The sequence below is a fragment of the Phlebotomus papatasi genome, chromosome 2, assembly GCF_024763615.1.
Source record: "Phlebotomus papatasi isolate M1 chromosome 2, Ppap_2.1, whole genome shotgun sequence".
Taxonomy (NCBI): domain Eukaryota; kingdom Metazoa; phylum Arthropoda; class Insecta; order Diptera; family Psychodidae; genus Phlebotomus; species Phlebotomus papatasi.
The window spans coordinates 20,535,971-20,560,871 of NC_077223.1; the positions used below are offsets into that span (position 1 = coordinate 20,535,971).

Sequence of the window (24,901 nt, forward strand, 5' to 3'; positions counted from 1 at the left end):
GAGTGAGAAAGGTGAGAAATGTCATCTATATACCCCCCAAATGCCCAAATTTGAGAGAGTCTACTGTACTAACAAATTTTCCTGGCTGTTTTTCAGTGATATTATTAAATATTCATTGAATATTGGGTTTATTCACATTAACGGTGATTTGTACATTTGACCTGAAATAATGAATTACGTGAATAATTGTGAATTACGTTTTTCGTGTGAAAAATGGGCTATTTTTTAAGAGATTCACCAGTGAGGTGATAGTCCTTATTTTGGACAGGTGTGTTTCTCACGAAATTTCGTGAAGTTATAGCTTTTATGACGACTAAGTTGTATAAATGCCTGGAGAATCAAAGGAGCATCATCTCTATGAACGAGATGTAGTGAGAAAAGCCTTGAAAGGGTCCTGGAAAGGACAGGGAATGCGCGAATCCGCGCGTATTTGGAGTACCGAAGTCAACTCACTTTAATGAATGATATAGCAAATTTCTGGGCTTTTTGTGACATTCTACGGTTCCCTTACATGAACAGGAAAAGGACTTGGTAAGATTGGTTCTTGAAATGGAGAACAATGGGCATCCTATTGAGGCGAATTAGCTGTCCAAATATACAACCAAGGTGTCCAAAATTCGAGTCAAATTCACCTCTACATATCAATTCATTTTTAAACGTATTAAAACTAATTTTAATAAAAATAAGACGATAAACAGCTTGCCAAGTTTCTAAACAACCCTTCTGAAAAGAGAGTAACAAAAAAAACCAATTAGTATTGAAAATATCGCACTTCAAACTTGGAACATCAATGCTTATAAGCAGACTGTCCAAAATTATGGGCCCTTACCCTATTCTACGAATCTCTGATAGAAATTGTGTTGTGTCTCGGCTTATTATGATGAAATTATCATTAGTTTTCATCTTCAAAATTTTTCTGTGCTAATAAGACAAAACCGAATAAAAATGCGTTTTTGTCGGGTTCGATATAAAATCTTTTCACCTTTCAGGGAAATCTTAGCCAAGACTCAAGTAGATTTTCGCTTACCCAAGACACATTCTCCATCCTCTCTCGAAAATCTCATTTGAACTCCAACTTCCAATAAAGAAAAACTCATTTAATCTAATTTTTTATTAATTTTATTGTAAGTCAACCTATTTTTACACAGAAATAGAGCTTATCAGAATTGTTTCACGTGTTTGCCTAGTAAATTTTTATTTCCTCCAAAAAAGAAATGCTACAAATATCCTTTCAATATTCTCAACTAAATTATATTATTTCCTTTCTTGCGTCAGAAGAAAGCCCCAAAAAAAAGTGGATTTATTTCCATCGAAAAGGACTCACAAAATGGGATTTATCCGAAAAAAAAATATTTTGGTGCTGTGTTAAATGTAAGACATCTTACCGTGTGACAATAAAGGCAGCACAATTGTCTGAATGGGAGAAATGGCGTGATGTTTTTTCTTTTTCCTAAAGCAGAATGAGTCCTACATCTTCCGGACTCATACTTGGACAGCGCCAATTGTACAAATAGTACTGCAAATTGCCATCACCAATCCCAAATTTCAGTTCCTGCAGGAACTTGCGGTTCTCCATGAGATCCAGCGCATTGAACACGTCAAAATTGAGGCTCTTGGCCGAAATCAGAGCATCCTGAATCAACTGTGTCCAGGGTGTCACAGTGGCCACATTGTAGAAGGAATACGCTGCCTTCACGCACTTATGAACAGCATGATGCATCACGGTCGAAGGAAGAGTGTAGTAACTCACGAGATCCGTAATCTCTCCCTGTCCATTGACCACCACAAAACTATCCACGATACCATCTCGCGGAGTTATCCAGTGCCCAAACTCTTCCTCCGTGAACACAGGCGTCAAGTGGAATTTAGTCAGGTACGTCTCGAGCAATTTGTGTGCCGCCGGAATATCCGCCAGCGTCAACTTGCGAAATCCGGGCGTTTTCGTTGTCTCTGGCAATTTGTACAGTTTCACTGTTCGCTGCATCGTCATATTGCGCGTCAAATGGGAGAAATTCACCTGAAAAGCAGCAATGAAGAGAAAAAAAACCGGGAGCTGTAGGTGCGAAAACCATGATAATATCGATTTCTCGTCTGCACTTTCAATCTCATATTCAGGCCCAAAGCAAAAGATAAATGGATTCAGAGTTTTAGGACACTTATACCTAAGTACTGAGAGAAAAACGGGGGCGCGATTAACTTTTTTTACACATAACTTTAACACTTTTTAGGTGTACAAATATATCAACATTTTTTAATGTTAATTTTACACCTTTTTAAGGGTAAAATTAACATGAAAAAGGGTAACTTTAACCCCCAATACACCTAAAAAGGGTAATATTTACACCAATTTTGGATCAATACTGCAGGGTTAACTTTTTCGGATTTCTCTCAGTGAAGGGATTACGCTAACTTAATTTTATACAAGGACACTTTGGGGGAACAATATCGTCTTCTGTTCATAATTTAGTTTTTGAATAATATCTGCTTTCTAATTAAATTGTAACAATTGATATTGTAACATAATACAAACAACCAATGAAGAGATTTTCCACCGTTTTATCCCGGAGGTTGGAATCCACGTTAAGACGGCGACGGCCGCAAGCAACAAAAAAAAATGACTTGAAATTAGAAAAAACAATAAAACTGAATTTTTGATAAAAATAATTACACTGTGCAACAGCCACAAATGGGATGGAAAATAATGAGTAGTTTCTTGTTCCTTGGTATATTTCCTGAACTTGCACAAAGAAGTTTTTGAGAAAAATGAGTTTGAATTTTGACTATCGCAGCGCCACCTGTGGTGACTTTTTGAACTTTCATCTGAAAGTGCTCATCGAGACGAATCCAAAAAGCCAAAATTTTGGTCGATATGTTAATAGAGATAGAGGCCGGATAGGAGAGAGGCCGGTCAATATTAGAACTTTGACCCCTTATAGCTCGGGTCAGGGGTTAAAAATCGACTTAAGTATTTTTTGTTTGATAGGTATAATCGGCGGCTACAACATACTAAAATTTCAGCCCGATGCACAAAGGAATTTTTGAGATTTAACTTAGAAAATTGAAAAATCTTTTTAAAAATAGCGCCCCTAGCGGTGGGTTTATGAACTTGCGATGTTAGAAGGGGAAGTGGCATTTCACGAGAGCTTTTTAAAATGCTCTCACTTTTAAATTCTTACAAATAGAGCCGGAGTTATTGCCATTTAAAAAAAAAATTTGGACCCTTATAGCTCGGGTCAGGGGGGTCGGGGGACCTCCTTAAGTGTGGTATTGATCGAAAGATCTAAGGCCCAGCTAAAACATATTAAAATTTGAGCCCGATCTATGCCATATCGAAGTCTTATTAACTTATAGTGCATGTCGTTAAGATATGAAATAAAATAATGAATTTTTGAGATTAAATTCTGTGGTTCATAAGTCATTCAAATACGTAATTTCTGGATAACGGTATATTTTACGACCCTATGATATTCAGGAGACTATTTTTGTAGAGGATTCAAGTCGTCCCATGCATCCTTTTCATGGATTTGGAGGATATTTAAGAGTTTATGAAACAAATCTAAAAAATGAAGGGATAGGAATATGCGATGTTCCAGGAAAATTGTCCTTGAATCCTTCTCTACACATCCTTGAGTTATCCTTTGATACCAACATCCTAGGATGTACCGTTATTGATTATAAACAACTTTTTTTCAAATATTTCGAAAAATTTCTTAAAGATCTTTTTCTTAAAATATCTCGGAAACTTGAGGTGATGGACCTCAAGTTGCTTTGGGAGAAATGTTCAGGACATACCAAGAAACAAGAAACTACTTATTATTTTCCATCCCCAGAAAAAAAGTTTCATTTAGTTGCGACGTGTTATTAATTCTTAAGCGGTTCATAATCGCTTCATGTCCGTTTAATTACCGGTTCAGAACCTTTTGAAAACGGCTTAAATTTGTCAGGGATTCCAAGACCTTTCCAACGAACCCAAACTCTCCCAAATCGATTGAGAAATATATTCTCCAGAGCCTTTTTAACTCTTGAACTTGAAAACCTGTCATTAGAAATTATTCTCGAAAATCCTATCGAGACAATTTATTGAATTATAATGACATAATTACAAAGTTTTCGTTTCGGAAGTAAGACCGCCTAGGACCGCATAATGGGCTCCTGAATATCAAAAGTAAACCCTTGATATTTAACTTTCCAAAGGGAGGGGTAAGTGAAAAGTAGTTATATGGCGAAAAGGTTAAAAAAGGCTAAAAAATGTTCCCCGGTCTTCCCTGTCTGAGCTGTATGCAGCGCCTACTATGTAAAAATGACATTCTTGTACTGAACTTTTTTAAGAAAATCTACAATAAATGTTGGAAATATTCATAACAAACTTTTTGAGATAAATTTAATAATAAAATCCTTGTCTTATTTTTTTGTTTAATTTATAATATTAAAGAGGTGGCAAAGCGTCTCAGCTTTGCGGAATGCTTGAACTCACGAGATAAAGCTCTTCGTGAATTAGTTTTTCGCATGATCTTTTGGTACTTACTGATCTACTAAAGATCAAATTGATTAATAAATCATTTGAAAATCAAGAAATCGTTACTTAACCGATGAAGACCGATGCAGCCGGGTTCGAAATTTCAATACCTGATCAAAAAATCCAAATTTAACCAAATCGGTTGAAAAATTAGCCCTCCAAAGTAGTTGATCTTTGACCTTCAATCATTCAAAATGGCAAATTTTGCGGTCATGGGGAAGTTTGGACGAAATTTTCGCCTAAAGAACCTCTAAAACGTATCCGAAAATCATTGAAAAACCTTGGCCCAATTTTGAGGAAAACCAAAAAAATAACGTAGTTTTGGGGGGGATGGAGTTTGGGGGAGGGGCGGTTGAAAAAGAAACGCTAGAGATGTTGTTTTTTATTGGGGGTCATCGAAGACCAGAAGTCGATATCTCTTACCGTTTAGCTCCAGGAAGGTAACAAGTTGAAAAAAGACAATTATATAACTGCTCTCTCTTTGAGTTCGAACAGTAAAATGTTTAATGTATTTGTTTAAATCCAATTTAGTATTTACAAGTTAAAAAAAAATCCTGTTTTCTTTTCTTCTTGGAAATTGCTCAATTTCTCCCCGAAATTGCCCGTCATTCCTTTGAAATGAAGTAATATTGCTCGCCATCGCCACAAATTAATTAAATTCAAGATTTAATTATACTTTGTTTTATTGACCTTAAACCCAAATATTATGACTCACAGGATGTAGTAATCTTTACTTCTTTTTATCATATTACTGCTCGAACTCAAAGAAAGTGGAGTTTATATAATCAAAGTTTTTCAACTTCAACGGCTGGAGACCAAACGGTAGAAGATAGCGACTTTCGGTCTTCGATGACCCCACATAACTCAACATTATCTAGTGCACTAATTATTTTTCTTTCTCCCGACACTTCTTCCTTCTCCTCCAAAACCACGTATTTTGGTTTATTTCGAAAACGTCTCTCAAAATTGTTCCATTTTCGAATATGTTTTGGAGGTAGTCAAAGCTAATTTTTCGTCCTTGGGTTCGAAAAACATTTCGATATCGAATTTTCGAAGATCAAAATTTAATTTAACCACTTTGAAGGACCTATTTTTCAATAGATTTGCTTAAAATTTGATTTTTTTTGAAAGATATCGAAATTTTCAACCCAACTGCATCGGACTTAATCAATAGTGAATCGGTAATATAAACGTAATTTACCTTTCTCGGATTTACTTTTTATTTGTTGGTATGCTTGTTACTTATGCTAAAATATTCCAAATATATTCTAATATTCTGGACAGATAGCTTTTTCTCGTGAGTTCGAGCACTCCGCAAAGCTGGGACGCTTTGCTTTTGCTGAATATTCTGGAAGTACTATTCCAAATTAATGCAATAAATTGCTTCACCCTACCCATTCCAGCGGTTTTGTCGAGAAGTATTAAAGTGTCTAAATCTAAAATAATTCCAACTGCACGTAAATTATATTTATTGGCAGAATTCTTATTATCGAATTATTCTTTTAGTAGGAATAACAGCCAATAAATAAAATAAATTGCTAAAGCGAAAGAAAGTAAAATAATTATAATTGAAAAACATTCAGAGGAAATAGAAGCTTCGAGCAGGAAATTGCTGCATTGGAAATTGGAAGTCTATTAAATTGAGGAAATTTGGTTTAAACGAGTATATTGAGAAATTTCCCAGGTCGCGCATCCCAAAACAAAGTACAATATGTTATTAACCTTTTGATTTCTCAATATGTTCTAAAGTGCTTATTTTTTGGATGTATATTTTGGAGGTGGTCCAGGCGAACATTTCATCCAAATATAGCTATGACCTATAAAAAATCTCCATCTTGAATTTTTGAAGGAAAAAGTTTTTACTATTTTGAAGGTCTATTTTCCAACCGATTTTGTTAAAATTGGATTTTTTGGAAAGGTCTTGGAATTTCCAACCAGATTGCGTTGGTCGCAATCGATAATGATTCAGTTAAGTACCCGTAAATGACCAATCTTTTTTAAAATATTCTTTTTTTCTGTCAGTAAACTTGTTACCCATCTAGAGATCACACGGTAAGAAATATGAACATACGGTCTTCGGGGGACTCCCATAAGCCAACCCAAAGATCATTATTATGATTTTTATTTTCTCCCCACCCTCCTCTATTTATTTTCTTAGTATATTTTTTAATTATCTTATCAATAATAAATATTTCAAAAAGTTTTCTTACAGTGCGACTGTTCTCAGAAATTCGTCATTTGCTTCATCTGATTTCGTAAAGCAAATTTTTTTGGTATAATTAAGGGAAGAGCACCACGGATCGGAATGTTAAGAAACATGCTGGGTATTTAATTGAAAATATAAGTCTCAAAATACTATGTGGTATTTTTGTGTATGCTAATCGGTATATTAATGATCCATTTAACTATATCTGCGCATTTTCATTTTAATTTTTTCAATAAATTAATTAAAAAAAAATAGATGCAATCCCAACTATGTTCTCTGTACCTCGGATCGTCACGAATTTAATTCGGTGTCTAATGGAAAATTGGTTTTATAAATGAAATCTGAGCCAATGCACTGTATTCTTGTAAGAGTTAAATAAGTTAAATAAGAGTTCTTGTAAGTAGCTAATACAGTGGAACCTCGATAGAGTCAACTAATTATTTCTAGACCTGTTGACTCTATTGGATTCGTTGACTATCGGAGTCCGAAAAAATCAATTAAAATGTGAAATTTTGATATAAAGGGGTAATATTTTATGTTTGTACTAGATCATTGATAAATTCAACACGATAGTAGAATATTTTATTAAATTAATCCATATCGACGGCTCCATTCCATACTATGCTAAGTCGTCTTAGCTTTATATTACTCCGAGAGATATGTTGTTCCTGGGACCGAGATCTACAACTGGTGGAAATTTGGTGATCATCCGGTGTTCGGGTAACGAGATATTTGAGACTTTCGAAAAAAAATTACACGGGCAGCATATAGGGAATAGCCAACTTTAAATGGCTCTCCTGAAAAGTTGTCATTCTCAGATAGCATAGTATGGAATGGAACCGTCGATATATTCTATACCCTCTTGCCAAAAAAAGTCGTGTGTTTAGGCAAAAGTTGGAGATTAAGGAATGGTTATGCAAATTTTCGGGATCAAAAAAACGCGCGAAATGGCATTATGCATCAAGAAAATTTGCATAACTGCAGGCGATTTCTTTTTAATGAATTTGCTTAAAAATTTTAATTTTCTATTGCTTATTTTTATTTTTGATCCAGATTTTCTTTTGAGATACTGATATTTTAAATTAAAAATGTAAGTTAAAATAAATTTACACGTTTTCTTTAGAAGCACAATTTTTTATGATTGTTTATCATGTACATTTTTTAAAAAAGTAAGGTCTTCAAAAAGTTCGAATAAATTTAGAAAAGTTTCTTCACTATGTTATACTCAAAAAAATCTAACATCCTGTACGTTTTTTTTGTAATTTGAGTTCATAATTTGTTTCTGTCATAATATTATTCACTTACAAATGATGGCTCAAAATTCCTTACATTGTGATCATAGACCTTATCAAAAAAAAATCTTAAGACAAGAGAGAAGACACAAGAGAACTTTCAATGGGTCAAAAAGCTTAAAATCACGTAAAGAAAACTAGTTTGTTGGAAAATAATTACACGGTTAATAAACCTATGAATTTTATTACAAAATTACCATGTCCTTACATAAATATTTTTTCTTGTGTTCAAAGTGTTACGTTGTTACACAATAAGACTGGTTTTATTTCGAAAAGATCATATTAAATCATATAATATTATTAGTTCAATAATACAAAAAAAAGTTGACTCTATTGGAGTCCGTAGTAAAAAAAATAGCTATTGATTCTAATGGAGATTGACCAGATTGACCCTATCGGGGGTTGACTCTATCGAGCTCCCACTGTAATTTTTAAAAAGTAATTTGAATTGGTGCAACAATATGGTAATAACCTGACGATCCGACAAACATTGTCGATTGCTGGTGCTCTTCCCTTACCCATCAGCCCTACCGAAATAAATATAAAAATTTGGTGATCATCATGTCTCACTTTAAAAATTATATTTTGGACAATTTTTTTTTAATATGTTTTATCGATTTGTAAACCTCACTAAATGGTATTGGGCTCATAGATCCAACAAAAACATTTCAAAACAGTAAAATTACCTTGTGTGAAAATGTTCATAAGGTGAGCCAAATCTCAATATTTTTCACTTATTTTTGAAAATTCACATTCGAAATATTAAAGGACTTCTGGAATGAATCCTGGAATAAATTTTTATTAAAATATCTTTGGGACATTAAATTCCAAGGATTCATTCATGGAAGTCTAGTTTTCGGGACAAAAACGGCCCACGTCAATGGCAAGCAGACTTGGCGACATCAAATCCCCTAATCCCCTGCTCCACATGAGGCAGGAGACAACTAACAAACACACAAGAGGGGATATCCTGGATAGGGTAAATGTCCTAGTTCAAAACCATTTCCAGACGTTTTAACTTTGATAGAAGATTCTACACATTAAGTTTATATTTTTTCTGAAGAAAATTACATAAATTTGCTCCTTGACTCTTCTAGAATGTTACTGTTTAGTGAAAATTCTTTTGATAAAAATTTGAAAACTTCATAAATACAAGAAAAATACGCGAGCGGAAAATGCTTCTATTGGAAACAAATTAATTCAAATGGAGACAAGGAAATTTTCTAATTGGAGACAAAGTATAAGTTGTAAGTGAAACCACGAAGAAAGGCTTCCAAAACCTTGTTGAGTTGCTCCTGAGTACAGGATTTGTTCTTATTCCTGGTCTTTTCTCTTTCCCATCTAAAACAATAAGAAAATCTCTCCAAAAAATCATATTTCCAGGGTTTTCTATTGAAGCATTTGCAGACACTTTATATAAACCCTTTTTGTTTACGAAATAAAGTAATAATTTCATTTAAAAACTTCACGTACCGTTAACAATAAAGATTAGCACTTAATTTAACTAAAATTAACCAGGAATATGACATAAATGTTAAACAAAACGAATAAACAACAGTCACCTCATTGTGCTTTTCATTGGAAAACATCGTCGATCGATCGAAAGGTCGATGGTGAAAAGGCACATTTTTAATTTTTCTGAGAAATTAACAAATTAAAATTTGTGAATATGAATGGATTTTCGCTCTATTCGGACCAAAATTTACTAAATAATGAAACTGTGGTATAGAAAATATATAAATATAATAATTTAGTACTGTATTTATCATGAAAACAATGACGTTTCCATTTGGAGTAGCGAAAAATTTCCATTTGGAGCAGGTTTTGAATTAGCTTAATTTACTCTAATTACTAATAAACTAGTTAATTATTCCAATACGAAAAAACTCTGCATGTACAGCAAATCGAAGACTTTAGAATGGATTGCGCGACATGCCCTCCACACAAAAACATGAAAATGTAATGAGGAAACAGTGGATATTAGCTCACCTCGATGAGTTTCTTGGGATTGAGGGAACGGTGCCAGTAGCGACAGGTGGAGACGGGCTTGGGCAGCACCACTCCAGCTGTGTACACAGCCTGAAAGATGCCCGTGAGATTGACTCTGCGAGTGATTTCACGGATCAGAACTGGAGCCACTCGCTTAGCACGCAGCTTCTTGTGTACACACAAGAAGTTGATCTCCACGACAGATTCCGTCTTGTCGTAGATGCGTACTTGTCCTGGGATGGCAGAGATGAACCCCACCAGACGCCCTGACTTCACTACTCGCACTCCCACATGCCAATCCATACGCCATCCAGGCGGCTGGAGCGCCCACTTGAGGAATTCCGGCTGGTAGTCGAAGCGAAACATGGCATCTTCATCCTCAACATAATTCTCATTCAGGAGGGTATAGAGCTCCTGAAGTACGCCAGCCTGATCGATTTCCAACGTGTCCCACTTGAAGCCGTCCGGGAGGGAGTAGGGCTCCTGTCGAATGGCCTCCACGTCCCTGGCTTCATCAATTGGCTCATTGGTGCTGATGGTTTCGTCCAACTTCGGCACCGGTTGCGTGGACCAGAACTTAAAAGAGCGCTGTTTGGCCTCATCGGGCGTTTTGGGGTTCCTCATGAGGAATTTTGAGCCGACTTTTAGCTGTTCCACGAGGCCCCTCATATTGCTCAAGACATCTTCATTCATAGGACTACTCACTGGTTCTGCACCATCTTCCTGCACAACACCCTCATCTTTGGCATTCACTTCTTCACTGGTCTTGCCATCAGCCTCACCAGCAGCCTTACTCCTCTCCTTTCGTCTCTTCTGGCGCGCCTGTGATTTCCCAGGAACCTTTCCATTTGTCTCCTCCATTGTTCCCTTCTTTTTCACTCACTTCTACACAATTTATTCCCAATTTCACTGCACAATATCCTCAAGACACTATCACAGCACAATTCTGTGAGATTTTTAGAAAGATTGTTGGGCTTTTTCCTCACTTTTTCAGGCAAATTGTGCCGGCTGGAAAAATTTTCGCCAATGACACATGAATTTTCCCGACTGACAGCTGACAGCTGCACCCTTTCCGGTTTTTAGTACACCCATGAAATTTTCATGTTAAGGCCAAGAAAGCTGAAAATTTCAATGAAATTTTCTTTAAATCTGTTTAAAATAAAATTATTAATTTTGTGTTGTGTTGAATACAATCTAAAAGATCAAATAATTTTGAAAGGAAAAATTCCTAAAAATTTCATTTTAAGTTTTAATTTATTTATCATTATTGGATTTTTTTTTTGCTTGGCGATATCCTTTGCAAAATTTTTCTAGCTCAAAATGAAATGCTAACCTCAGACATTTCATTTTAAGATTATATTTTTCCTTTTTCTAATCAAATTCGTCAAGACAATAATTTTAATAAGGTTAAGCATTTAAAAAAACTGAAAAAGCTTGGAAAAAATTATTTAAAGCTCCAATATGTTTTGCAGAAACTGATCTACATTCCATGATGAAGATACTTCTGTAAGTTTGTTATTAGGGTTGGACAGGACTTTGGGAAAACTGTTCACAGTCCATTGTCAAAGAAGCATTTGTGAACTAGATTCGACGCGCCTTAAAAACCTGTTTTTGGACAGTCATAGGAATGTTCACTCATAATGAGACTGAGAAATGTGAAAAACCTTGTCAATTGCTCGGACTCGGAAAAAGGTTCACGAAACTTGACTGTGTCACACTTGCACATTAAAATTTTAATATGATTCACATTAATTGTCGCTGGTGAGAGTCCAAATGTGTAATTTGTGTGTTTGAATCATTTTATATTCAAATTTTGATCTATTTGTTGATAAAAAGGTAGACTTGGCCCTCAAAATTTGATATAAATTGATTTATAGCATTAATGCGAAAATTAATGCTTTAATTTTTTAATGTGAAAAATATTTATGCTTTAGGTAAATTTAAACTTATTTTTGCAGGCCAAGTCCACTTTTTTATCAATAAATAGAAAAACCCCAAATATTAAGTGACTTAAAGACAGAAATAACATATTTGGACGCTCACAAGCGAAAATTAATGTGAATCACATTAAAATTTTAATGTGCAAATGTGATAACGCCGTGAGAGTCACAAAAATTTTAATTGCAACAAAACCCATTAAGAAATCCAAAAATTGCATCGCAAAAATCAAGAAGCTTAAAACTTACACAATGAAACAAAAAGACGCAGAAACTTTTGTTAGTAAAAATGAGAATGAGCTGCCTCATGAAGCATAATTCAAAGGCTTAAAGGCAAATTCTTTTATCAAAACAACATTAAAATGTGTGTCGCGTTTTGCTTCATTTGATATAATCATTGAAAAATGACATCGATGTCAACAAACTTTTTTCGAATTTAACTGCCGCCCGAATTATAAAGTAGCCCGATCTTAAAAGAGCCGAATTAGGAGGAGTCTACTGTATATTACAACAAGAAGTGTTTAAATGTCTAATAAATTCGATTATACGTTTGTGAAACGATTTTTTTGCTTTTTTCTATTAAAACCAGATTAAATAACTTTTAATTAAGGGGTTACCTGGGTCAAGAAGACTAAAAAATATATAATTTTTCTCCATTTCTTTTTTCTGCAAAATAAAATAAATATATATTTAAGTAATTCAAACTCTTATGTTTTGAAAATTTTAAAACTTCAACCATTAAGACCTGTTTTTTGGATTTTTTTTAAACACTTTTCTTTTGGGAATTGATTTATCTGAAATCGAAAAACGAAATATTTCCTGTTAGCTAATGAGATAAACCAGTCCTTGAACGAAGTATTTTATGTTTACTTGATCACAACTTAATCTATAAGACGGAACGTGGTGTAAAATGCGTCAAAATGTTTTTTTTTGTATGAAATTATTTCAAAAATGCATATATAATTTTTTTCTTCAAAAATCCTTTGTTCAAGGAATAGTTTAACTCGTTTAACTTATCAGTAAACAGTAAATATTTAGTTTTGGTATGTCAGATGAACCTACTCTAAGAAATCTTGTCCACCAGCGTTTTTTTCAAACAGGTCTCAGAAAATCAAGTCCCACAGCCTGAATTTTAAAATTTTGAAATTCTAATTTTTATAAAATATTGTTAAAATGTTGTACTTTTATAGGGGGAAGTGGGGCACCTTCGAAAGTGGGGCACCTTTGAAATTGGTATTTTTCACCTATTTTTAAATAAATTTGAGCCATATCATCACATAATTTAGCTGTACAAACAGATTCAGAAGCTAAATTGCATTATAATATGGCTCAGTTCCATTTTAAAATAGGAGAAAAATCCCAATTTCCAAGGTGCCCACTTCCCCTATGCCTATGTACTTGAATTAAATAAATTTTATATTATGTTGAATAAAAATAGAGAAAGTATGCTCCTGTTTGTCATTTTTGACCCACACAACCCCTTAAATATAAAAAAATACTGGACGGAAGGCTTCAAATTAATAAAACACTTTTTTCAATTTATTTTTTTATTATTTCAAAAAAAAAAATCATGAAAAATTTCACTTGAAATTTATTGTTTGCAAACTTGCCTTGAAGCCTCTTTCCATGTTTCATGTTTCACTCACGTTTCATGTTGAGTTTTAGTACTCACGTGTTTGTTTGTTTTCACGATTTTCACTGCGGTGCTCTTTTTTATTTCTGTGCTTTTCTCCAAGAAATATTAATTGAATTGAATGAAAATGTAAGTAAGAATTCTGTGAATATCATTGGGAATATTTCCTGTTGAAATTTATCTGTGGAATCCTCGAAATTATGGTGGAAATCGCTTGTTTACTATTCTAACCTAAAAAATTGGTGATTTTCTTTGCAGGAAAGCCAAGACTCGTGTGAAAATGGGAAAGCTGAAGCTGAAGAAGATGTCAAAGAAGGCAAAGAAGCCACTAGCTAAGATGGACATGGACAGTTTCTTGCAGACTATGGATAAATCGTCAGATGATGAAGCTTCGGAAGCTCAAGTGGTTGAAGAAAGCGTCCAGGAGAAAGGTAAGAAAGTGAAGAAAATGAGGAAGAAAGTGCAGAAGACAGTTGTGAAGGAGGAAGCTGAATCTTCGGATGCAGAGAGTGTGGAGAATGATATAGAGTCGATGAAGAAGTTGAAGGAAATTGATCCGGAATTCTACAAGTATCTCCAGGAGAATGACAAGGAGCTACTGAATTTCAATGCAGATGACATTGGGGATGCTGAGGAAGGGGGGGAATCTGAGGAGGAATCTGGGGATATTTTGAAGAAGGAAAAATTCGAAGTGGCAAGTGATGAGAGTGACTTTGAAGATGGTCAGGAGGAAGAGAAATATGAAGAGGAAGAAGGAGTGATAACACTGAAAATGCTAAAGGGTTTTGAGAGGGATATCCAGGAGGAGAAAGTTTCTGCTGAAACTATCCGGAAGCTTTGTCAGGCTTTTAATTCTGCTCTGAGGAGCATTTCTCCGGATGCCAAGTCCACGTCCGGGTATCGTGTTAAAGGCAGTGGAGTGTTTAATGGGGTTATTCAGGTGTGCGTTCTGCATCTTCGGTCGGCTGTTTGGAGATTCCTGGGAATTGTGGGAAGGAAGAATGTGAAGGATGTGCATAAATTGAAGAAATGGGCAAAAATGCGGAATCCCATGAGATCCTACGTAACAGATCTCACGAATATTCTGGAGAATGTTTCATCTCCGGACATCCTGACCATCCTCCTGAAGCACCTGCATCAAATGGTGCCAATTGTGGTGGGAGTTAGTGGAGCTTCGAAGCCCGTGCTGAAGAGATTGGTGGCCCTTTGGGCTTCTTCTGCTGAAGAAACTGTCCGGGTTCTGGCTTTTCTGTGCATCCTGAAGCTGACCAGAGCTCAGCAGGGACAGTTTCTCAGTACAGTGCTCAAGGTGATGTATTTGTCGTACGTCCGGAACTCACGATTTGTCTCCCCGACGAGTCTCCCGGGAATCAACTTCATGAGGAGATCTCTGGCTGAGATGTTCACGCTGGATCTTGAGGTATCGTATCAGCATGCTTTTCTCTACATCCGACAGCTGGCAATCCATCTCCGGAATGCTGTGACGCTGAAGCAGAAGCAGAGCTACCAAGCTGTCTACAATTGGCAGTACATCAATGCCCTGAAGCTCTGGGGAGACGTTCTGGGAGCTACAGCTTCCAGTCTCCTTCAGGCTCTCATCTATCCTCTTGTGACTGTCATCCAGGGCGTCATTAAGCTCATCCCAACAGCCCAGTGGTTCCCACTGCGCTTCCATTGCATCCAGATCCTCACAAAGCTCACCAAATCCACGCGTATCTCATGCCTGTCCTTCCATTCATCCTAGAAGTCCTCCAGTCCAATACATTCAACAAGAAACACACCCAACTCTCCCTCAAAGCCATGCCTTTCACCTGCATCCTTCGTGTGACCAAGCCACAACTCGAAGAACTATCCTTCCGGAACCAAGTCACTGAACACATTTTCTCCACAGCCCTTGAATACCTCGCTGCGGAATCCTACAGTCTGACCTTCCCTGACCTCGTTGTGCCTACAATAATCCTCCTGAAGCAGTACATCAAAACCTGCCGTGTGGCCAGTACGAGTAGGAAGCTCAAGCAACTGCTGGATCTCATCCAAGACAATTTCCGCGTGATTGAGGAAGAGAGGAAGAAGATCACGTTCTCCCTCCGGGATTCTGCTCTGATCCACAGTTGGGAGACCCAAATGCAAAATAAAGGAACTCCCCTACTCACTTTCTACACAAATTGGCTGAAGACAACTGAGCTCAAGCAACGCCGGGAAGCAAATAAAACCGACGAAATTTCAGATTTCCACCTTCCCGCGCTCAAGAGGAGAAATCCACAGCAAGACAAACCCCCGACCGAAGGTCCAGTAGATCTTCTACCGTCGGACAGCGAAGAGGAGGAACTGGAATTAGAGAAACCTCTGCCCAAAAAGGCCAAACGTGTCAAAGACAAAAAACCCATCAAAACGGAGATTTCTGCAGAAGATGAGGAAACCACAACAGCTGGCCCTCTGGACATTGTAGAAGACCTCGATATTGCTGATTGGTTGACATAAAATACCTAAAAAATCATGTAAAATAAATACCGGAACTCCCCCGGCAAACATAACCTAGCTTTTTTCTCATGGCGCTGCGATCGAAATTTTCGGCCGCTTTCGTGATTTGCTGCAGTGCTGCCAACTCAAGGAGATTTTTCCTAGATTTAGGAGATTCGAGTGGGCATTTAAGACAAAAATGTCTACACATTGGAACTGAGTTCATCAAGAAATACTTCAAAAATGTTTTAAAGAATAATTCCTATTTTTGAAGAAGTTTTAAGGTGTCTACACATTGAGAACAATTTTCGTCAAAAATTGCTTTTTTGAAGGAAATTGGCTGCAATGGTGTAGGCAGAAACGTCAAAATTCTGTCAAAAATGCAATTTTTGATGAAAATTGCTCCCAATGTGTAGAGTGTTTTTCTTTTCTTCAAACATTTTTGACGGATTGCTATCCTTAATAATTTTCACATGCAATTTTTTTTCTGTTGGATGGAAAACAAAATAATTTTTGTTTGTTTATCAGAATACGGAATAGGAGGATAGTTAAATGGTTCGAATGTTTATCCCTATTTTTATTATTATTATTTTTAATAAAAGTCGATGGCTTTTCCAAATTATCATATTTGTAATTTGCACCTGAAACTTGACAAAACAAATTTTATTATTTTCATAAATTTTATACAAATTCAGTAAAAGTAATCATTTCAAAATATTTATGATTTATATTTTTCACGTTTTATTAAAATACATGGTCAAAAGTAATAAGTCTTTATAGTGTAATCTAGATGTAAACTCTAAGCAATTCATTTCTTTTAAGAATGAAATACAGTAACTCTTGCTTATAATTTAGTTTTTTTTGATCGGGATATTTTTTAATTCAAACGGCAGTTATATTAAAAAAAAACATTTTTGCAATTCACGTTCACCCCTCGTAGTTACCCACGTATTTTCACGTTCACCCCTAAAATTATTCATTATTTGGATGATATTTGTCTCATAAATTCACAAATTTGCGAAACTGTAACACTCAGCCCTCTCAGCGTACACCAAGTGCTAAAACTTAGCATTTTTATACAAATGTTGCTAACTATTAATAATATTTTTCTACGTTTCAACATTTGGTGTTCACAAAGCTGTCTACACATGAGAAATTTCTATCAAAAATTAGCATCAAGATGTGTGCTTCAAAAACCTTGCATTCACATTTGTATGAATTTTTGATAAAAAGATGGGTTTTTGAAGTAAATTTGTATGGTAGGCTTCTTTCCAGAATCAATTCAATTAAAGGTAATTTTCATTAAAAAAAATTGAAAGAAATTACTCGCTACACATTGGAACAATATTCAACAGTAATTTTTGAAGGAAAACATCACGATTCGAGATTATTTTTCATGAAACTTTGTTGTTTCACTGGGATAATATTTAGTAAATTTTCGTGGAAAATATCCCTAAAATGTAAAAGAAGAGTGTTTTTCTGGTGATTTCATTCCTGGTGGAATCCACCGGAGCTTTGCAGAAAGGAACATTTCCTCTCACTTTTTTTCTTCTATTGAAAATGTTTTTGAGATTAACGCGAAAAAAACCATTTTTATCCACAGCAAACTGCCAATATCACGATCACGCAATATTCATGAAAGTAAAGACAAAGTTTTCAGGTTATATTCGCGTATTCCAGAAGTCAACAGAGATGCAAAAAAAAACGTCAATGAAACATGTAAAAAGAAAAACAACAAAGTGAAAATAGTATGGGAAAGTCAAAAAATCAAAGGAAAAAAATATGTGGAAATGTTCCTGACTGCAAAGCTGGGGATTCCACCAGAATGACATCTCCAGAAAAACTCTTCTTTTGCATTTTTGGGATATTTTTCACAAAAATCATTGAATACTATATCAAAGGAACTTCCACAAACATTTTTCTCACATTTTCAGCAGTGAAACAACAAATTTTCGTGAAAAACAATCACAAGAGCAAGAGAATTAGGATATTAAGTACGCACGCAATAATTATTTTGACAAAGCAATACTCCGGTGAATATTAAAAAATTCAAACATTTGAAATTTAGGAGATTTTTGGGAGATTTGAGCATTTAGGAGGAAAATCTGTCACCGAAGTGTTGGCATCACTGATTTGCTGTCACTTTTGTGCAAATCAAACCACAAGCCGCCGTTTTTTGTTTCCGTAGGAAAAAAAAAACAAAATTATAGAATTTTCCCGTGAAAAAATATCAAAAAATTGTCAACCAGTGATGGAAGAGATTGAAAGGAATGTGAATAGCATGATATTGCTGGTAGAGGAACACAATAAGAAGCGAAAGGAAGAAATAGCGGTAAGTGAGAATGTTTCTAAGAATTTTTGTCATTTCAAGTAATTTCACCTGATTTTTCCTGCAGAATATCATTGAGAGCATGAAGAAGAAGTTCCTGACTAACATTCCATCCCAAGTTCAGGCGAAGAAGAAGAGAATTCACCAGGATGATCAAGGTAAGTGGGTATTTTCAGGGCTGAAAGAGACGCTTGGCTTACTAGCTCGTTCCTGATTGAAAAAGTCCCAGCTATAGTGATTGAGTTAAAAATTTATTTCTTGGTGTAAAGATAAAGAAAATGAGCTGTCAAACAGCCTTCCTGAGGCAAATACGTCGAAGAAGAAGCATAACCAGGAGGAGACTGAAAGTATTCCAAGTCAATCTATAAGGCCAGTAAGAACGGCCAAAATAAATGCCAGTAAAAATCTCAAAGAACCAGATCTAGGCTCAAAGATGCGTCAGCCTTTGTCTGACGAGTTCATGGTTAAGGTCAAGGAGGAACTGCTAGATGTTCATGAGATAAAGCGCGAAGTGCGCACGAAGAAAAAGAACAAGCAGGAACAGGTAGTCCAGAAGGCCCCAGAGCCAGAGCCAGACACAAAGGCACCTGAGAGAACTAGCAAGGAGTCTGAAGATGGAGAAATTGAAGTGGTGGCACCGAAAGAAGCCGAAATTGTTGAAGTTATGTCTGATGGAGAGTCAGAAAAGATGCCTCCGCCACCACTTCCGGCACCAAAAGGCCGTCGGGGACGCAAAAAGAAAAATGCCTCCACGGCAAATGTGTCAATTGAGCGTCCGGTTCGGGAGTCCCGGATAAAGAAGGAGAGATCTAGCAAGAAAACAGAGAGACTCCTTGAAGTGCCTGAGACATCAAGTGCTCGGAGTTCGAAAAAATTGTCTGGGGAATCCACTTATGAGGATGCCCTCACTGGTCAAGAGCCCATGGCCAATGCAGACAATCCCAATGTCACGAAGGTGATTAGAACGGCAGAAGATGAGCCAAAGTCAACTGGCATGGATGCAACTTTTGATTTGCCCAAGGAGACTGAAAATGCTTCTGGAGAGGGTGCAAGGAATAGCATCATGACAGAAGATAATTCATTTGAATTGCCTAAGGAGCAGGAAGTCGTGAAGAAAACCACGAATTCATCAGCAAAAGCGCTTCTGCTGAAGAAGAAAACAAATCCTCATGAACTTTTCAAGTAAGTACAATTTTAAAATCTCAAAAATCTCATTTTATCAAATTTTTTGACTCATAATGGAACCATACACTGAAAGAAATCCGAAAAAGTTAAAATAACATTCCGGAAATGTTAATTTTACCCTTTTTAGGTATATTGGGGGTTAAAGTTACCCTTTTTCATGTTGATTTTACCCTCAAAAGATGTAAAATTAACATTAAAAAATGTTGATATATTTTTACACCCAAAAAGTGTTAAATTTGTTAGGAAAAAAAATTAATCGCACTCCCGTTTTTTTCTCAGTGTAATTTAAAGGGAGTGTCGACTTTTCTCCATTTTGTTTCCCAAAGCTAGGTTTTGTGAGACCTAACCTTAAAAAGTCAAGCCATTAATTTGTGTAGTAAAAAATCACTCGTTTACAGGATTCTTCTGAGTCAAGATAAAAAATTTATTTAATTTTCAATTGAATGAAATTGTAACTTCAAAAACGTAAAGGTTCGGTTATTTAAGAAGTTCCCGGATATATTCTGTGCCTGATTTTTTTTTAACTTCAGTAAAGAGCCAGTGATAAGCCTAGATCAGGTTGTACGTTATAGAGCTGCGATTCCTTCATTGCAAATTTGGATTGTGGCAAACTCGAATGATATTTATACATAAATAATGCTAATTTCGTAATAATGCGAAATACGCGCTCCGACAAAATCTGCAACCCGCGAAAAATTTGCGCCCCGCGAAAATCTGCGAAAAAATTCGCGACTGATTGCGCAATTTTTAAATAGCGCAAGAATCTGTGAAAAATACGCGCCTCGCGAAAATCCACGAATTAATTCGCGCCCCGCGAGAATCCGTAAAAACACGACCCGCGAAAAAATATACGCGCCACGAAAATCTGCGAAAAACTCGCACCCCGTGAAAATCCGCAAAATAATTCGCGCCCTGCGAAAATTAGCGAAAGAATTCACGACCCGCGAAAATCCGCGAAAAATACACGACGCCCCGTGAAAATTCGCGAAAAAAACGCGTCACGCAAGAATCTGTGAAAAATACGCGCCTCGCGAAAATCCGCTAAAAAATATACGCGCCACGAAAATCTGCGAAAAATCTCGCGCCCTGCGAAAATCCGGGAAAGAATTCGCGTCTTTTACTAAGATCCGCGAAAAATTCGTGTAATTTCCAAGGAGCGATATATATCGCTCCTTGGAAATTACAAGGGGCCAACTCTTTGGCGATTTTGAGGTTTTAATGCACTCAGACAGAGAATTTAATAAAATTTCAGATGATATGAGACAATAAATTTCGTTATTAGAAAAGTTTTTCAAAATTTTACTCTTTATGATTGCTTGTGTGGTTTTGTTTGAAGTCAAGGGGCACAAAATTTTATTGCTCAAATTTTTGTGACACAAGGGACTAACTCAAGCAAGTTGATTTTGTCATTCTAATTTCATGAAAATTTGCGCATCATTTAGAATGATAAAGAGCTAACTCATAAAAAAACTTATTTTGAAAGGTAAAAATATGTATGTTTCGATGTTTATAATAATGCTCATACAAATAGAAAAGAATTAAATTGTTTTTATTAACATACTTAAAAATTATTTATACAAAGTTGAATCTTTCATGCTGTCTCCTGAAAAATGTCAGATTGAAATTTCCAAGGAGCGATATGAGAAAAGCTTTTCCGACGCCGCTTCTGCCGCTTTTTTTCCCGCCTGACGCTATTAGCAAATATTCTTAAAATTGAAATCTTTAAAGTGAAATATCTCGAGAACTGCTCGACGAATGTTTTAAATTTTTGTTTTTAAATTGGTCTAAATTTTCTGGGCTACAACATAAACATAAAATTTTCAAAATCGGATGCTTAGATTTCGAGGTAAACTACAAAACGTGATTTTTAACCGGTTTTTCAAAAAAAAAACTAATTAGCACAGAAATCGTCGTACGCGTGAGTAGATAATTTAAAAAAAAAAATTATGAAGATATCTCTTTCCAAACTAGAGATATTGCGTACTACGGACACTACGGACCCAAAATTGCCGGCTTATGATTTTCGGCATCAGGGATGTTCAAAACATCTACCCTGTGATATTCAGCTCGATCGGAGCACTTTGAGAAAATCCGAGGATTACAATCCGGATTCTGATCTTTAATTTAACATTCGACTATGTCATTCGACTTTAAATTAATTCTTACCTTAGAATCTGAACAGATTTTAGCCCTATAAGGTATTTCCGGAAAGTTTGTTAGGATCATCATGAATGAGGTGAGCTCAAAATGAGAAAATTAAGTTCGTTTGGATGATCTTGACATTCTGAAGAAGTCTAAACCGATTTGAACCAGCTGAACCGATAATTAAATTTATTTGAAAAATAAATTTATATTTTTCTCACGTTTAATGGATATTAAGCGGTTGAAACTCAAAATAAATGTCCAAGAAAAATTCGTGGAGTGCTTGAACTAGAAGCTAACTTGTCAATGTCAGCTCGCATGAGCTTAAAACCAATCTCTCTTGCAGTCCTTGCGTCCAGAGTCCGCTAAAGACCAAGGTTGAGGCATTTGAGCGTCATGCGGCTGCTGCTTCGGCACTCCCAATTGCCACGGGGCCCTCATCGGGGCTACGTGGTAAGGCTTTGGAGTCCGAGCGCAGAAGCAGGACACTTGGAACTCCAAATCATGGTCCCAAGTTGATTGAGAAGTCGGCATCAACGTCCAAGTTGGCGCATCTTATCAATGGCACAAAGAAGAAGTCGTCCAAGGGTGGACAGGCGATGTCTGCCACGAAGGCTAATACACGATCTGCCAGTGCTGAGGATACAAAGAGAGGTCTCAATGCGCTTCAATTGCTAGCTGAGGAGAAGCGTAAGAAGCGCGAGGAGCGTCATAAGCAGGCTCAGATGATCAGGGAGGCAAAGGAAAGGGAGAAGGAGGAGAAACACAGGCGAATGATACAGGAGCAGCAGGAGCGTGAAGAGAAGTTGCGACAGGATCGAATTAAGGCCCTGAAAGCCAAACAGATTTTGGAGCAGGAACAGAAGTCCAGATTGGAAGAATTGCAGAAGCAGCAGCAACAGAAGTTGCGAGCTGAAGCTAAGAGAAAGGCTTCCAAATATGGATTCGATATGCTGTATTCAGATGATTCGACCGATGATGAGGGCAAGAGTTCGGATAAACGTCCGGCACCGCCTTTGTGGAGTCAGAAGCCACGCCGTAAAGAATTGATGACTATCCAGGAGACTATCGATGCTAAGTTGCTCAATGGACTTTTCTTAGCCAGGCCTATGACGCCAGATCTCAGTGAAATCTTCCCGGATATTGATCCGAGGTATCTTCATCGCAATTCTTCTGTCGTCTGGAAGACTCCACCAAGATTCTCCGAAATTCCCAAGTAGGATGATTTTGCTTATTCAACAATTTCTATTCCATTTCTTATTTTGTTTCATATTCAGCCGTTCTATTAAGCATTTTGTAGTTTTGAAGGAAAAATAATAATAAAACGTACTGAGTAATCAAATAAGTTTAAATTCTACCATATTTTTTTCTATGAGTCTATGGTTTCTATGGAAGTCTACAGCGCCTTGTGAAATTGGTTTCTTTCAGTCATCAGAACAGGAAATTCATTAAACGATATTGATTTATACATTTTGGCTGCCGAAAACACTAATAGGGTAAGTGTCCTAATTCAAAACCATTTTCAAACGCTTTAATTTTGACAGAAGATTCAACACATTAAGTTTATATTTTTTCTGAAGAGAATTACATAAAATTTGCTCCTTGACTCTTCTAGAATTTTACTGTTTAGTTCTTAAATACAAGAAAAATACGCGAGTGTAAAATGCTTCTATTGGAAACATATTAATCCAAATGGAGACAAGGGAAAGTTTCTAATTGGAGACAAACAGTGAAAGTAGAAAAGGTACACTTTTAATTTTACTGAGAAATTAACAAATTAAAATTTGTGAATATGAATGGATTTTCGCTTTATTTAGAGCAAAATTAACTAAATACTACTACACTATTTTTAGATACCTTTACTACTAGGAATGTCCTGTCATTTCAATTAGAGACGAATAGTTTTTTGCAATGACGCATTGTGGGTTCACGGAGTTCACCTTAGTAATTAGGTGGGGCAAAAATGATTTTGTATAAATAGGGTTAATTTTTGTAAAATAAATCAGATTGCGATAGAGATTCCTGAGTTTCACTTCCAGCAGCACGGGAGTGCTTGTTCCAGAGAAATCGCATCTCCCTTTTGGCCCAAGACCAGCGGCATCCTATTGCCTAAGGATTACTAGCGGCCAATTGGATTCGTACTGCCAGGTAACGGCGGCTTCTTTTCAAGAAGCCTTAAGACCTAGGGCAGGATTTGAGAATATTTCTGGAGGAATTTTTCCCTAGAGGCATTCATTTGCCGGACTGCAAGGTTGGAAATTTATTTCTAACCTTGGTTAATTAAAACTCTTTCGAGGCTACCCCGGGGGTAGCCTACACAAGGCGGCATTACTGCCTTAAGCCCGGTGGCTCGAAAGAGCCGTTACTAGAGGCCGTGGAAATTCCCTAGAAAGTTCTCACCAGAGCAAGTGAATAATCTTACGGGATTCGGATTATTCTCTTCCTTTAGCTTCGGCTTTTCAGCTGTTTGGAGCCGAAACAACTGTGGTCACTGTGGTATAGCCAGGGCTGCGACTTTTTGGTCAGTAAAAAATAAAATTTAGTCATTAAAAAATTGAATTTGGTCAGTAAAAAATCAAATGTGGTCAGTTAAAAATAAAATATGGACAGCAAAAAATTAAATATGGTCTGTAAAATCTTAAAAACAAATCGGTAAAAAATTTAATTTGGTCAGTAAAAAGTCAAATTTGGTCAGTAAAAAATAAAATATGGTCAGTAAAAAATCAAATTTTATCAGCGTATATTTTGGTAAGTAAAAAATCAAATTTGGTCAGTAAAAAATAAAATTTGGGCAGTAAAAAATTAAATTTGGTCAGTAAAAAATCAAATGTGGTCAGTTAAAAATAAAATATGGACAGTGAAAAATTAAATATGGTCAGTTAAATCTTAAAAAAAATCGGTAAAAAATTTAATTTGGTCAGTAAAAAGTCAAATTTGGTCAGTAAAAAATAAAATATGGTCAGTAAAAAATAAAGAATCTGGTCAGTAAAAAATCAAATTTTATCAGCGTATATTTTAGTCAGTAAAAAATCAAATTTGGTCAGTAAAAAAATAAAATTTGGTCAGTAAAAAAATAAAATTTGGTCAGAAATAAAATTTGGTTAGTAAAAAATCAAATTTGGTTGGAGAAAAGCCAAACTTCTTCGGTAAAGTTAAATTTGGTCAGTAAAAAAGTCAAATTTGGTCAGTAAAAAATTAAATACGGTCAGTAA

At 36.0% G+C, this 24,901-nt stretch overlaps 3 protein-coding genes across 4 annotated transcripts; 2 read left to right on the top strand and 1 right to left on the bottom strand.

Moving 5' to 3' along the window:
- Positions 1-1,103: 1,103 nt before the first annotated feature.
- LOC129803031 (glycylpeptide N-tetradecanoyltransferase) lies at positions 1,104-11,117 on the bottom strand. The gene is made up of 2 exons (XM_055849345.1): positions 10,004-11,117; positions 1,104-2,017 (listed from the first exon to the last, which is right to left on the bottom strand). Exons 1-2 carry the CDS (start codon positions 10,862-10,864, stop codon positions 1,451-1,453), a joined length of 1,428 nt encoding a protein of 475 aa, XP_055705320.1. The 5' UTR covers positions 10,865-11,117; the 3' UTR covers positions 1,104-1,450.
- Positions 11,118-13,616: 2,499 nt separating this feature from the next.
- On the top strand, positions 13,617-16,107 carry LOC129803001 (nucleolar complex protein 2 homolog). The gene is given in 3 exon segments (XM_055849284.1): positions 13,617-13,702; positions 13,832-15,285; positions 15,288-16,107. Coding segments are annotated over 3 exon segments (2,229 nt in total). The 5' UTR covers positions 13,617-13,694; the 3' UTR covers positions 16,055-16,107.
- A 2,033-nt stretch (positions 16,108-18,140) lies between these two features.
- LOC129803008 (chromatin assembly factor 1 subunit A-A) lies at positions 18,141-23,031 on the top strand. 2 transcript variants are annotated; one of them, XM_055849293.1, is made up of 4 exons: positions 18,141-18,365; positions 18,430-18,520; positions 18,632-19,544; positions 22,036-23,031. In XM_055849293.1, the coding sequence occupies exons 1-4, from the start codon at positions 18,285-18,287 to the stop codon at positions 22,907-22,909; spliced, it is 1,959 nt and encodes a 652-aa protein (XP_055705268.1). In that variant the 5' UTR covers positions 18,141-18,284; the 3' UTR covers positions 22,910-23,031. The 2 variants fall into 2 exon arrangements, with proteins under 2 accessions (XP_055705268.1, XP_055705267.1); XM_055849292.1 differs by having other exon boundaries at positions 18,149-18,365; positions 22,003-23,031.
- The last annotated feature ends 1,870 nt before the right edge of the window (positions 23,032-24,901 follow it).